Source organism: Aaosphaeria arxii (assembly GCF_010015735.1).
Source record: "Aaosphaeria arxii CBS 175.79 unplaced genomic scaffold BU24scaffold_5, whole genome shotgun sequence".
Taxonomy (NCBI): Eukaryota; Fungi; Ascomycota; class Dothideomycetes; order Pleosporales; genus Aaosphaeria; species Aaosphaeria arxii.
The window spans coordinates 1,533,233-1,546,680 of NW_022983478.1; the positions used below are offsets into that span (position 1 = coordinate 1,533,233).

The following is a 13,448-nucleotide window of genomic DNA, read 5'->3' on the forward strand; positions in this document are numbered from 1 at the left end:
GTATTTCATAAAATTAATAATTATAATCGCAGAGGCAGAGGAAGAGCGCGGAACATGTCCGTTGAAATCGGTGCGTTTGTGGAGAATGGCTTAAGGTTTTTTTCTTCCTTTTTTGGGTCAGATTGTTCTGTGGATGACCGAAGTTTATCAGACGGAGATATGTGTTAAAAGTATTGAGGCTGCTCATCATAACTGAATTAGAGTGATGTGGCGAGTCTCGGTGGTATTATTTTTGTGTTCCTCTAAGGGCGCTGATGAAATGTGGAATTGGTAAGATGGATGGCGAGAATATCCAAGCCCCAGTATTGCAAGTGATAAGAACCACCGTTTGGTGATGTATCTTGGCCGAGTCAAAGTGATCGACATATGCGACCGAGACTACGGTATGATGATGATGACGTTTCTGATGAATAGGTTTTGAGGCTGATCAATGGTGACCGAGTGTAGATATATCCCCAAATAGAATAACGGGCGACATACCCTGATGAAGAGTTGCAATTGAACAGCGACAGCGTGAACATCACCCACTAATTGAGAAGACGTGATCAACTGCTACGGCACGGCTTCGGCAGCCACATCTCTCAAGTTTTGTTCGGAGGCTTGCTCGGTCTGGGTTCGGTCGAACTGGCTTGGGGGCAGAACAGGACCCTGGTTGGAAACCGACAGCATCTCGACACCAGGAGAAGACCCTGACGCCGAGCGAAACGTGGTATCTATTGCGAACCAGAAGTCGTGCATGAGTAGACTATCCGTCATCCCGTTTGCAGTTATTAGGAGGACAGTATCGAATGCATTCCGAAGGCCAACTAGGCGGTGGGTAGTGTCATCTTTCTCCACAAAGATGCACACTTTACTACAGGCTCCATCCCCGTAAAAGGGTCCGGGAAGGGACATGGCTCTTGCGCGCTACATTACGAGAGGGTTCACTAAATTGGTGCAGACCTTCGTTCTGACCTGATCGTCCCTCTTTTTGCCGCCGATGGCCGGTCCGACTGATTTCTTGTCGATGGTACCGATACTTAAGTCGGTAGGATACGTGCGAGGACAAGTGATTGCACCGCCACAGTTCTCCACAAGCAGCAATTTTTCTCCCCGTTGCTGGTAGCTTATATGCTAGTAGCTGAATCATGCTCTCGTGCCCGGGGAACTGCTGGACTAGCCGTGGTCCGTGGAGCACCGATCCCTGTACATGCAATTTGGGGGCAGCGTGCGCAAAGGGCAAATTGTATTTGCCTATTGAGAAAACAAACGCAGATTCCAAGTTTACAACATTCATGTTCTCGTGGAAGGAACAGTCAACGGAGATCCTGCTGATATGCCTCTAGCGTCTGAGATGGGCGAGGCGCCATAGGCTCAGATTGTTCGTATTTTAATTGCTGCAACATATCCTGTGTACCACTGTAATTTCGAGTACGGAGGACTCCGTGACTATATGTTTGGGGAGTAACTATATTGACGTAGACATGCGAATTAACCTCGTCCTCGACAGCCAGCTGGTCGAGGTCTAGACTATTCGCCCACGCTAGGGTCATGTCAGTATCACCATGACCACAGTTAACAAGCAGGGACCCCGCCCTGACGAGATGCATGATAGTTACCGATAGTTGGAAGCACAAGAAGCCAGCGGCGTGTATGCAGTGCGCTTCCAACTCTGAACCTGTCAGCTGCTGCACCGTAGCGGAGACTAGCCAGTCGCTGGTCAATTGGTGTGGTAATTCGCTCGGGCTTTCAGTATGGCTGAAGTGCGACAGAACACAGCATAATCTGATCGAGTGATCCGAAGCGAAGATACTTAATTAGTCACCAATATGATCGTCAATGTTCGAGTTTCATCATGGGCGACGCTTCAGGGAAGACTCGTGGGGTTGTAGAAGCCTTGTGTTAACTATGCGGCTCTGAGGCGACAAGGTTGTGAGATATATAAGAGCTCATTCAACCATGCGGCAGATATTAAACGTGATGACTTAGGATGAAGCGAGTGGATAGGAAGAATTCGGCACACGTGGAGGGTGCCGTGCCCTCGTATGACTGGTTCCATGGAAGAAATTGGGCGTTGGCTTTTATACGTTTCGTCGTATGTATCTACACGATAGTCTTTACTGGTTTCAATTGATCAGTCTCGACAAGAGACGGTGTCGTTAGAGTATTTTTGTTGGTTGTCATTGTGAGCTGCGAGTATGTAGGTACTTCGAGGTGAGTCGGGTGTATATCTGCAGTAGGGTGCTGACTGGGAGTCTGGCGTCAAGTTCGGGTGGAGAGAGTTACACGGACACTTGACTGAGAATGGCGGCATCTGCCAAGTAAAATGTACTCGATTCAAGTCTTCGACCAAGTGGGCCTGTGGATCTTGGAGGGAATTACGCATGCGAAGGAACATCGCAATCTGTTCTTTCGCATTTTTTCTTCCCCTCCCCTCCAATGCCGGACCGCTTCGCTTTGCCGCTCCATGCGACATTTCTCTCTAGCCAACAACTGTAGAATTCTGGTTGCCATTCAGTTTAAACTCCACACATCTTGCCTTGAAACATTATTGAAAAATAAATTCAAATGCGATTATTATTGTTATACATGCTATGCATGAATCGCTTCCAACCAAAACCGGCCATGCCTCAATATATTACATCGTGATAGAAGGGAATGTGAAGTGAGAAATCCAGAATATTGATGACACGCCACCAAGAAGATGATGGCGTACTGCGATCATGCCGGACGTTCGCGTACAAATATCGACTCCTGTGTGATCCGTCATAATCGTTTCTTCATCGAAGTTCGTCTCGACCATTGAACAAAAGCCGCATAGACCTGACCAGCAGGACGAGAAACCACGCCCTGTTGATGATGTGACGAGGACTATTATTCGAAAATTAGGGCTGAAAGAATAAGAAGAGGAAGAAGAAAATGAAAGGACTTATAACGGCTCCTGAAGCCGCCGTACTATTCTCCCCTTAGAAGGGGCGCATCTGAGCTGGACCAAGTTGAGCCGCCTGTATCATCGAAGGGCCCGCTGCACTTGGTGGACCAATGCGGTGAAACATCTGGATCAAGCGTTCCCCAACACTTGTCTCGAGCTCAGTGCCATCCCTCGCAATCTTGACTTCTCTGTTGGCATTCCAAGGATTGCGAAGGCCGCGGGTGCGGTAAAACGGTAGCCGATTCGTTGAGATCCATTCAATCTTGAACGGCTTTCCCCAGCTTTGCGCAACCACAGAAGCATCACTTTCAGGTATTTGAAGTTGCTGTTGTTCACTACTTTGCGTCTCTTCCTCCTCCTCCTCCAGTTCCGCCTCCCAGAAGATTGTTCCTCGCGCCGAATCATCGATGATCCTGCCTTTGGGTGCGAATTCGGTAGCTGGTGTTGGGATTGATTTTGGCACGTCGGTTGTGTCAACGACTTCGGGTTTTGGGGTTGGGGTAATGAGGTCTTTGGCTTCTTCGAGGATTGGCGACGACATCCGGGCGTATCCAAAGTATTCACCGGACTTGTTTGCTGAGAAAATGAGATAGACGTTTTCTGCGGTCTTTATGCTAGTTAGCGAATATAAATCCACAACCGTACCTCACATACCTGATAAGCCTTGTTGAGCACATCCTCATTGTGCGATTGTGTTGCCCAGATTCCGTTCCGAACACTGAGTTCCAGATCTTGCAAAGTGAGACTCTTGACAATGAAGTACTTTTCAGAAGCTGCGGGTGCTTGTTTTCCTGTCTCGCCCTCCTGTGTGACTGGCTCAGCAGCATTTTCGGTTTGTGGCTCGTCACTTTCGGTAGCCTGGGGTGACGCTGGCGGAGGAGTAGTAGTAGACACACTCCCTACCATAGCGGACGGACCCGTCGGTACTCCGGACGCTGCTGTAGAGCTTCGGCGCAAACGACATACCAGTCGCACGCCATTGAAACGCGAATCGTGGAAACGATGCATAGCTGCTGTACATGAAGCTTCTGTGCGATAATTCACGAACGCACAGTTGCTTTTAGAAATGAGAAAAAGACTCTCTATCTCTTTTGTAGCATCTCGCGAGAAATGGTCCTTGAGTGCGATCACTGTGGTGCCCGGGGGCAAATTTCCGACCCAAAGAGCGTGTCCAGATTGTTTGGGCTTCCGCGGCGGTCCTCGAGGGATCGAGCTGACAGGTCCAGATCGGTTCATGCCTAGTGAGTGCTGTTAATGACATTGTTGCAGTCTCTAAGCTCCTATAGCTGAATCTTACCTCCCGTACCAAGAGATCCAATGCCCACTGAACCATGCTCTGCATGCAATCCCCCGTGCATCATTCGGTTACCGTGGCCGAAATTACCATCCTGTGGACTCAATTCTGCGGCCTGGCCCATCATTTGCATCTGGGGATTGTTTAAGCTCGGCCGTCTACCGTACATGGTCTGGGCCTGGACGGCTTGCTGTGGATATCCTTGTGGGAATTGGCCTGAATGACCGTAGGGCGAGGGGTAGTAAAGATATTGTGAGGGTTGGACGTTCGGGTAATGCAAAGGTCGCTGTGCCGCCTGGTATGGATTGAAGGATGGATGCTGTTGGTTTTGTGCGGGCACGAAGCCATGCTGATACTGGCCAGGCGCAAATCCAGACCCGTACGACATTTGTTGTTGCATGCTGCTAGCGGGGTGATTCGGCATTTGTAGGTTCTGACCGAGCTGATAAACGAGTGCAGAAGTTGAAGCCCCCGACAACGGCCTTTGGGCTTGTTGTACGAGCATCGCTTGATTGGAATCGACAGATGAATATTCTGGAAGAGCGCCAACCATCGGGCCCATGTTGAGCGGCGATGCGCCGAGCTCTTGTGAGCGGTAGTGCGAACCTGTTAAGTGTGTAGGTGAGCGAAGGTCTGGGCGTGCCTGCCCTTGGGGGAGTGTGCTAAGTTGGGACTGAAAGGGGACATTGCTGGTAGATGATTTGAACGATGGAATCTGGTGTTCATCATGGGCAAGGCCAGTTGCCGATGCGTCCAGAGTTGGCGGACCAGTGCCTGGAGGTACGTCGCCCATTTGGTCTTCGATAACGACGGGAAGAGCGATCCACTGCTGTACCCAAACGAATGCCATGTCAGCCCATATTTGACGACAGAAATAGGGTCTACAGGAGAAACGAGATACACGACTCCGACCTAAATCCAAAGTAAATGTAAATACGTACCTGTTCCTATATTGAAACAATTGATAGACGAAGTGGCAAGCCGGATAGATAGATTACCGAAGGTGATGTGCTGCAGTGAAAGGGGTGTCTCGAGCGATATGCCAATGAGGGAAAAGGAAGTATGGTGTTGTGTGTAAAAAAAGAAGCGTCGAGGAACTGGAGACAAGATGGGAGAAGATTGTCAGCACTGGTCGATATACCTCCTGGACGAAAGTGCTCGCTTCGAGCGGGACGAATATGCGTTCAGTATTGCGTAGCCAGTCAGGTGGCAGAAGAGCTACCTTTACGCCTTATGGGAATTGACAGCGCAACGGCAGCGAAGATGGAATTGGAAAAGCGTATACGGCCCGGACTCTTAGAGGCTGGAGAGGCGAGAGAAAGCTCGAAGACACAGGGAGGACCGAACGAGCAGCGGGGATGCCGCACGAGGTTTTTACACGGGTCTCTGCCTCAATTGCCTCCTACTGAGAGGAACGGTGTGGTCTGATTGGCCTAGAGCACTGGGCTGTGGCTGTTGAAATGGCTGTGGGGCAGACAGGGCCGAACCGATGCTCTGGAGGCGAATTGATCTCCGGAAGTGAGAATAGGCGGGCCTTGGGGCTTATGACTTCAAGGGTGAGTTCTGTGTGTACTGAAATAAGAAGTAGCCCAAGGGTGTAGTGGTCGTATGAGGGTTGAGTGCAATGGAACAAAGTGTGGCGAGTAAGACCCCGTTTCTAGACTTTTGATGGGCCAGCCGCTGCTGATCCTGACGGTCTATGCAAAGCTTAGCGGACCCTTCCTTCTTTTTAGCTCAATAGGTTATGGCCCTACCGAAGAGCTAAAATTGATGTTGGAGGAGATACACTAAGTGGGATAAGGGGCCGGAGGGAGTATATGATGGAGAGAAGTGGGATTGGGGGTAAAGACAAGACAGGCTGCACAAGGTTCCTCTGCTGGGTGCAGGTACTAGTGAAGCCAAGCGCAGGCAGTGAATTGGGATGAGAGGAGACAGGTAGGAACCAAAGAACAACAAGCCATGGGCCATAAGCTATTGGGGAAGCTATGGACAAAAAGGTAGGAACACGTTTCTGTTCCGGGTGTTTCCCAGCAAACGGTTTAATTCTTGAGCGTTAGTCAAAAGTCATGAAGTAATCCCAAGAAGACTATCCGCCCGAGCAAAATCTCCAATGCCAGCGAGAGGAGCCGGCCAATCAGGCCGGAGTGCAGGGCGAGGTGGAGAGGACGGGGGCATGCACGAACTCCACCCAAAATGAAGCTCTAGGTATTTCCCTAGATGCGCCCACCCAGGGGTGCCGTTGCAAGGCGCCGCGTGGCCGTCTATCTCGCTGTACTAAGGAGATAATGGAATGGCTACTGTGGTCATGGGAGGCGAACTATGCCAGAGGAACGGTCTACAATAATTGATTGGTGGTGGGCACAGATTAGTTGGAAACATCATTGGACAAGAGCGAGCAGACGATGCAGCGACCACACCCGGTAAGGCATGAAGCGGGATTGCTGGGCTACCGTCCAGGCATGGAATGACGGCAACAGCACGCTGTAACTAGTGTGCAGTGCCGAACGGGCAACGACTTGACTTGAGTAGGATGTCGAAAAGCAACTTGGTCAACGCCACATGTTGTTCGAACCGGGGCGGGCACTTTGTCGTTGCGTGGACCATCACAAAGCAATATTAATTGGCGCAAATAAAAGCCGAGGGGGCATTGAGCAGAGAGGGAAAACCCACATGCTTGCCGAACGCTGATTGCAAGGAGCCAGGTGCTGCTAAACAGAGCTAGATGCAAAGGTTGTAAGTGGAGAGGTTTGCTAGGCAATCCTCGGCGAGTGCTATCGGGTTCGTGTGTGGTTTGGTTCAAGAGGTAGGAATCAACAGTCGTTTGGCTCCCTTCAGGACAGTTCGGTAATCGTTCCACCAATGGCTGATCATGGCAACAGACCTTTGCCACAGCTTCGGCCTGACCGCCTCATTCTCTTTGGAGAGGGAGAGGGATCGACAGCACAGCCGCAGCAGATCCAACGACGCGAAGATCTTAGACAGATGAAGGGTCTTTCGAGGGTCTCGTAGCGAGCGCATCCGCAGCCCTCCCGTTGTCGAAAGGGTAAACCAGGGAATCTGGAGCAGCGGCGCCAGGCGATGCATGGAACCCTGGCCTGTCTCTTTCAATCTCTCTCGCTCTCTCTTTCCCGTCCACCTCTCGCTCGTCTGCGACGTTCTATCCTGCCCAACTCAACCCAATGTAGCCATCTGCGAAGGGGGTCCTGATGACTGCAGGCAGCCTCAGACAGAAGAATATGGGGCACGGCATGACACCACACGAGGGAGGAGACAGGCGGACTGGGGGCCCGGCCGGTCAGGGCTGGTCTGAGTGCCTGAGTCGTGTGGACGGTGAGTTTTGGGAGTGGGCTGGTGGACGGTGGATGTTGAGCACAAGGTTAGCGGGATGTTGGCTGGTTGGTGCGAGGGAGGGGGTGGGCGGGAGGTGGTGGAAAAGCAGGAAAAGCAGGGCATTTCTTCGAATTGTGCATGATTCTTTCCATGCCATTCGATTTTTCCCCATCACGGCGCTCAAGCTTTCAAGCCCCTGACGTAATCGTTGCGTTTAGCCCTTACCAAGCCACTTCCAGATTAGTCACACCTCAAAACCTTTTTCAACGTTGGAAAGCGCGGTAGGGCGCCTGGCAGTACGCGCGCTCTTGCACCACTCAACTTCCGTCCCGACCCACCATGAAATCATTCATCCATTCATTCACTCCTACAAGGCACGGTACCTACACTACGATCCACTCCAACTCCAACTCCAACTCCCAAACTCCACTCAACTCCACACCTCCAAAATTGCTCCTCTGTTCCGTTTTGTACTTTTTGCCGTGAACTACAGACGCTTTAGGCATACGCTATTACTCGTATCTATTACCTGTGGTGGTGCAGAACGATTCCCACGAGTTCCACTACTACATATGACATGTACGGAACGGAGCACTTGCATATGCAACCACATGTCAACTGAATAATGAGGGTCCTCTATTTGTCCTGATCGTACCACTAAGAAGCCTATCCTATCTACTCTCGGCCAGGGTCTACTTCCGATCCGAGTCTTTCAATTCTACGGGAGTACTCCGTGGGTGCTGTGTAGATAGGTGCAGGGCGCCACTCCAGAGCATCCGATTCCTCAGCTCAGCTCCAAAACATGCAGCCCGTCCAGCCCAGCCTCCACCTCATTGACTTTAGACAGAAGTGGTCGCGTGCATTCGACCGCCGCTACAGCTAACGATGTACCACTTTGCTTTGCTCGCGTGTCGATCTAGGCCACGACTACGACTCCATCCCTCATTTCAGCCCGTCTTTTGCCACAGCAATAACAAGACAATTCCATGGGAGCCGTTTTTGGTGAGTCTGACTGCGATTGCCCTTGTTGCTTCAACACCAGGGTCTTCAATTCCCAATTACCGTTAACACCTCCTCGGAGCATTATCAACGTATGCCATTGGACGGGAAGCTGCTCCGCATCAGGGTTTTTTTTTGCCACATTGTGTCTATCTGGTTGTGGCTGTATCGTCCCAAACCCTGAGGGGTAGGGATCATGGGGGAGCACAAGGCACGTAGGGCTCTATCGCTTTCACCGCAACGATCCTGACATCGGTTTGCGTCATTTGTGAACTTGAAACACCTGGGAATTGGGTCAGATCCCCCTGGCGATCCCTAGCCTCCTCGTCATCGAATACGGAGTCCTGCATATGACATGCAAGTTTGTGGCATTTCCCGAAGAGAGTGTTCGTGTATTACATCAAACATCGTTTCTCACTCCCTGGGTTATCTTGACCATCAAGGCATTGATGTGCTGTAAAACGACGCTTACTTTAGGAATATGCCGATTGTCAAGTGTCTCTGTTACTCTCCGTACCTACTTCGTACGCCAAAGCTCACTTGAACGAAGAACACCATTTCATATTATTCGAAATGTCTTGATGGGGCTTTTGCGTTGTCGACTTGCATTCCATAACTTTGGATATCAACCGCAGGTTGCCACATTCCATATAATACACCTCCCTGACATATCCTTGTAATGTCTCACTCGACTATCGAGCATTTGCCAGTTCTAAAGACCTTGCCTTACAGTAACGCTGAGCTGAGCTGAGCTGCGCAAAAGAATTCATCGCAGGATCAGAAACTACAGCGCTTTGTCCGCCGGTTCTCCTACCATGGTCAAACATACCCAATCAACCAACCCGATGGTAAGCAGCGTAACTATTTCTCAGGTTCAGGTTACTAAGGCAAACCCAAAATCTTGCCATTCGAATGTCTTCGAAAGCCACACGTACGTATACGTTGTCTGGAACCGCAGTACCGAAATGGTCTTCGTACATCAATCCTCATTCGCGATATGCTCGGAGAGAAAGTCCATGATATATGTGAAATACCCAGGCTCTGCGACAGTGTCGTTGTGCGTACCGTTCGGGAGTTCTCTCCAGACCTTGATCTGCGATCGGCACACCTTGTACAGCTTGGCCATGTGCGATGCACTACATGCTTTTAGTATCGATTTCAAGTTTCTAAGTATCTGCTTCTACCAAGCTGGTTATCCAACTCAGGACAGGGAATGAAGATGTGTTACTCACGGTACGATCTCATCCTTCAAACCACTCAAAAATAGTACCGGCACTTTGGTTATTCGTGGCAACACATCTTCGCTCGGCCACACTTGATGACAGAGAGGTGCGAGGTATTTCGCCGGTGGGAATGCTCTGCATGCCGTGTCAGTTATGCTCCCCCTACGTCTAAGCAATACTTACGTCGGAATAAGTTTCCGTAAAGAAGTGAAAGTATTCTCCAATATTATCCCCGAAATGACACCCTGCTGTAGGTTCTTTGCTGCTAACCCAATTGCCACTGCTCCACCAATGCTTTGACCATACAGCACAATCCGTGTGCGTCTCAGTTCAGTCCTATTCTTCACATAGTCCAGCCCAGTCTGCGCATCGATCATGAGACCCTTCTCACTTGGTGTTCCCGTAGACAGACCATACCCACGGTACTGAAGCATGAGAACGTTGCAACCTATATCATCCTGCAAAATCTTGGCGATGGGCAGCCGGTATCCAATGTTCCCTGCGTTGCCGTGAAACATTAATATCGTTATGTTACGTGCATGCTGTTTGTTCGCGCGGAGGAAGAAAGCGTTTAGGGTCTCGCCGTCGGGGGTTGGTATCATCAGGTCTTCGAAATCTAGAAGTGTCTCGGAATCAGTATCCGTTCTCCGGTAAGGTGATGTCTCTTCCGCGCGTGGTTGTCATGGGAAAGTCGTGGGACATCTAAGACATCCATCACAGTCATCCGCCTCGATTGAACTTCCACCGTCCGGTTTCGAACGTAGTCCGCGCAGTGGCATCCAAACAGCCACAGTCGCTCGAGAACGCATGCGTACCTGAAATACCGAATTGCGACGGTTTGGGAACATTTGTCCTCGCATCGGGAGGGAAATTCCTTGGATATATGATTTCACTTGATAAGAAAGAGTCAGCAAGTTTTTACATCCAGGAAGTATAGTCCACTCGGACTTCGCAGGTAACCTCTCACTTTTGCTTGAAGTACAAAAGACCGCTCAGGACCGCCGCAACGCCAGAGGAGACGAGAACAGGGAGTCGCAGGTAGGACATGAATGACTGGAGAGCGGACCCCATGATGCTACGGTGATATCCTGCGCATGTAAAGAGAGACTAGAGGGCAGAGCCGTATATACACGCCGGGTCGACGCGAGGTCGCAGTGCTACAGGGGAGAGCAGATAGATGTCTTGGGTGAGGTCGGAGGTTAGCTACTATCGCCTGGAGCTTGTACGGTTGGCGAGTTCGCTCAATGGTGCAGAACTGCGGGGAAGGGATAGATAGGAACATAATGGACTGAGGCCAGCAATGGCTTTATCCTAAAGACTTTACATGCCTTCCGACACTATCTGGTGTAGCTTGCGATTTAATATGATAGACCGATACCTCTAATTGCACTGTGTTTGAGCATAGGAGCAATTTGGCCATTCAGTCACGTGCCATGCTCGCTGCCAAGAAATATCCACAGGCATCGTCGTAGCTCCGTTTGCCTAGCAACATCACTTGGATCAACACAACCTCTAAGAAGCTCTACAACACATCCTCACGACTCCTATCCAAACGAACAGAGCCTCTACAACCTTTCTACGAACTACTTCAAGGCTATCATCACTTCCTATTAGCGTGCAATATGGCGACCGGAATGCTTGGAGAAGGTAATCGACGGTCAAGAGCTATAGCGAAGCTCGAAGCTGACTTGCGGCAGATGGCATCCATATCGACATGAACCATTTGAAGAAGGGCGAAGTGAAGTGAGTTTGCGTCTTTCCCTCCGAGCCAACACATCACTGACCGAACCCAACAGTCTAGGAACGTCAATGTCAGTCTCCCGCGTGGCTGGCCACCCTCCCCATTCCCTCTAACGTCTCGAAACAGCATGGCAATCAACTTCAAAGATGGTGTGATATTAGGCGCAGACAGTAGAACGACCACGGGCGCATACATTGCGAACCGAGTGACGGACAAACTCACACAAGTGCACGACACAATCTGGTGCTGTCGCTCAGGCTCTGCGGCGGACACCCAGGCCGTGGCCGACATCGTCCAGTACCATCTCGGCATGTACGGCATCGCAAACGACGAGGCGCCGACGACGCAGACCGCAGCAGCCATATTCCAGGAGCTGTGCTATTCGAACAAGGACCAGCTCTCGTAGGTTCCCTCGACTCGCTGTTTCTGTCCGAAGACGGTTGCTGATTGCATATCTACAGGGCGGGCATGATCATTGCAGGCTACGATCACCGACACGGTGGACAGGTTTACTCAATCCCGCTGGGCGGATCCCTCCACAAGCAGGCGTACGCGATCGGCGGTTCCGGATCAACATACATCTACGGCTACTGTGACGCGAACTGGAGGGAGGACATGGATGAGGCGGAGGGCATCAAGTTTGTCCGGGGCGCTCTGCAGGAGGCCATCAAGTGGGATGGAAGCTCTGGTGGTGTGATTCGCATGGTGGTACTTACGGCTCGAGGGGCACAAAGGCATTTGTACTTGCCTGACCAGGACTACCAAGGTCCGGGAAGGCAGTAGGAGCGGAATGGGTAGAGAGAGGGGAGACTTTATGGGAGGTTAGAAGATGGCCAGTGGAACTGCCTTCACACAGTTGAGGTGCAGTATCGTGACCGCGACAACTACCGAAAATAGAGGGCAGTCGCACGGTCAGGTCTCATGTAGCATGAATGATGAAGAACATATTACATGAGGTTCCAAGATTTCAACACCCCACGATCCAAGGTCCCAAGATCCAGCAAGAGGAAGAGTGGGAGAGTGGGAGAGAACCGGGATATGCAAAGTGAGGCACGGTGGAAGGAGAAGCAAGTGACCAATTGGCAATGATGATGATCCGAGCCAGATCTGGCAACCCACGTTCTACTACCCACGCTTACCCACATTATTGAATCCAGGAGCTTACGTATGGTCCGTAAAGAACGGACTCGACGGAGTAGTGTGGTTCTACCAGTAGTGAGTCGTAGTATGTAAGAAGTATTGTCCCCAGTCAGTGCAACGAGTAGTAATCCCTTGAGCTCGAATGCAAGTATCAATATGTACCTTTCGAAGCATGGGAACAAGCAAAGGCAGATACGAGGCATATGTACTACCTTGCAACAGCATGCCATTAAACAAGTACAGTACCTAAGCAGCTACATAGCCCTGCATCCATCAACGTTAGTACACAACAATTGGAAACCGGGTTCGAATGGGGTCTAGCAAAGGGACTTTTTCTCTGATGCCCGCGAAGTGGGATGAACGGCCGACCAATGAGGATCCGACATTGGCCCAGATGGTCTCTTCAACAATTATTACATTACCACAACTGCGACGAGCCAGCCAGACAGACTAGACTGCAGTGGGCCTTGTCTGTCTTGCTTTAACTGCTTTTCGCTTTTGCTTTTCTGGCGCGGTCGCTCGCTGCGGCTGGAGGGGTCGTTGAGTTGGTTGCTAGTTTGGACGATTCGGGTGGCCAGACCTTTGCTGGTGGGGAAAGGGGAATGGATGGGACGATGATGGATGTTGATGAAGGTGGACAAGATGAAGGGAGTTTATGAGGGTCTATGAAAATGAGAACGAGAATGTAGTAGTAGTACTGCTACTAATTATTATGGTTGTGTTTGTTATACGCCGTAAGTCTGTAACTAATCATGACTTTGTAGACTTGTAGTTGATCTTTCAATGGCTTACCTTCCTCGATCGATCCGT

General features: G+C 50.6%; 5 protein-coding genes across 5 annotated transcripts; 1 reads left to right on the forward strand and 4 right to left on the reverse strand.

Moving 5' to 3' along the window:
- Nucleotides 1–422: 422 nt before the first annotated feature.
- BU24DRAFT_451656 (uncharacterized protein) lies at nt 423–1,589 on the reverse strand (the record flags this gene model as incomplete). The annotated part of the gene is made up of 3 exons (XM_033531132.1): nt 423–806; nt 943–1,233; nt 1,397–1,589. The coding sequence occupies 3 exons, from the start codon at nt 1,587–1,589 to the stop codon at nt 553–555; spliced, it is 738 nt and encodes a 245-aa protein (XP_033383026.1). The 3' UTR covers nt 423–552.
- Nucleotides 1,590–2,945: 1,356 nt separating this feature from the next.
- BU24DRAFT_347894 (uncharacterized protein) lies at nt 2,946–5,055 on the reverse strand (the record flags this gene model as incomplete). The annotated part of the gene is made up of 3 exons (XM_033523542.1): nt 2,946–3,518; nt 3,566–4,149; nt 4,209–5,055. 3 exons carry the CDS (start codon nt 5,053–5,055, stop codon nt 2,946–2,948), a joined length of 2,004 nt encoding a protein of 667 aa, XP_033383027.1.
- Nucleotides 5,056–6,791: 1,736 nt separating this feature from the next.
- On the reverse strand, nt 6,792–7,616 carry BU24DRAFT_423587 (uncharacterized protein). Its single transcript, XM_033528291.1, has one exon. It carries the CDS (start codon nt 7,287–7,289, stop codon nt 7,002–7,004), a length of 288 nt encoding a protein of 95 aa, XP_033383028.1. The 5' UTR covers nt 7,290–7,616; the 3' UTR covers nt 6,792–7,001.
- A 1,897-nt stretch (nt 7,617–9,513) lies between these two features.
- On the reverse strand, nt 9,514–10,828 carry BU24DRAFT_463454 (BEM46 family protein-like protein; the record flags this gene model as incomplete). The annotated part of the gene is made up of 5 exons (XM_033532124.1): nt 9,514–9,670; nt 9,767–9,892; nt 9,941–10,373; nt 10,573–10,649; nt 10,725–10,828. 5 exons carry the CDS (start codon nt 10,826–10,828, stop codon nt 9,514–9,516), a joined length of 897 nt encoding a protein of 298 aa, XP_033383029.1.
- A 439-nt stretch (nt 10,829–11,267) lies between these two features.
- BU24DRAFT_423590 (proteasome-domain-containing protein) lies at nt 11,268–12,652 on the forward strand. Its single transcript, XM_033528292.1, has 5 exons — nt 11,268–11,404; nt 11,455–11,500; nt 11,554–11,568; nt 11,625–11,900; nt 11,960–12,652. Exons 1-5 carry the CDS (start codon nt 11,380–11,382, stop codon nt 12,279–12,281), a joined length of 684 nt encoding a protein of 227 aa, XP_033383030.1. The 5' UTR covers nt 11,268–11,379; the 3' UTR covers nt 12,282–12,652.
- Nucleotides 12,653–13,448: the final 796 nt, after the last annotated feature.

Coding starts and splice junctions, on each gene's coding strand:
- BU24DRAFT_423587 (XM_033528291.1), bottom strand. CDS start 7,289: ATGCATCGCCTGGCGCCGCTGCTCCAGATTCCCTGGTTTACCCTTTCG.
- BU24DRAFT_423590 (XM_033528292.1), top strand. CDS start 11,380: ATGGCGACCGGAATGCTTGGAGAAG. Junction 11,405..11,454: donor GACCGGAATGCTTGGAGAAG/GTAATCGACGGT, acceptor GACTTGCGGCAG/ATGGCATCCATATCGACATG. Junction 11,901..11,959: donor TCGAACAAGGACCAGCTCTC/GTAGGTTCCCTC, acceptor GCATATCTACAG/GGCGGGCATGATCATTGCAG.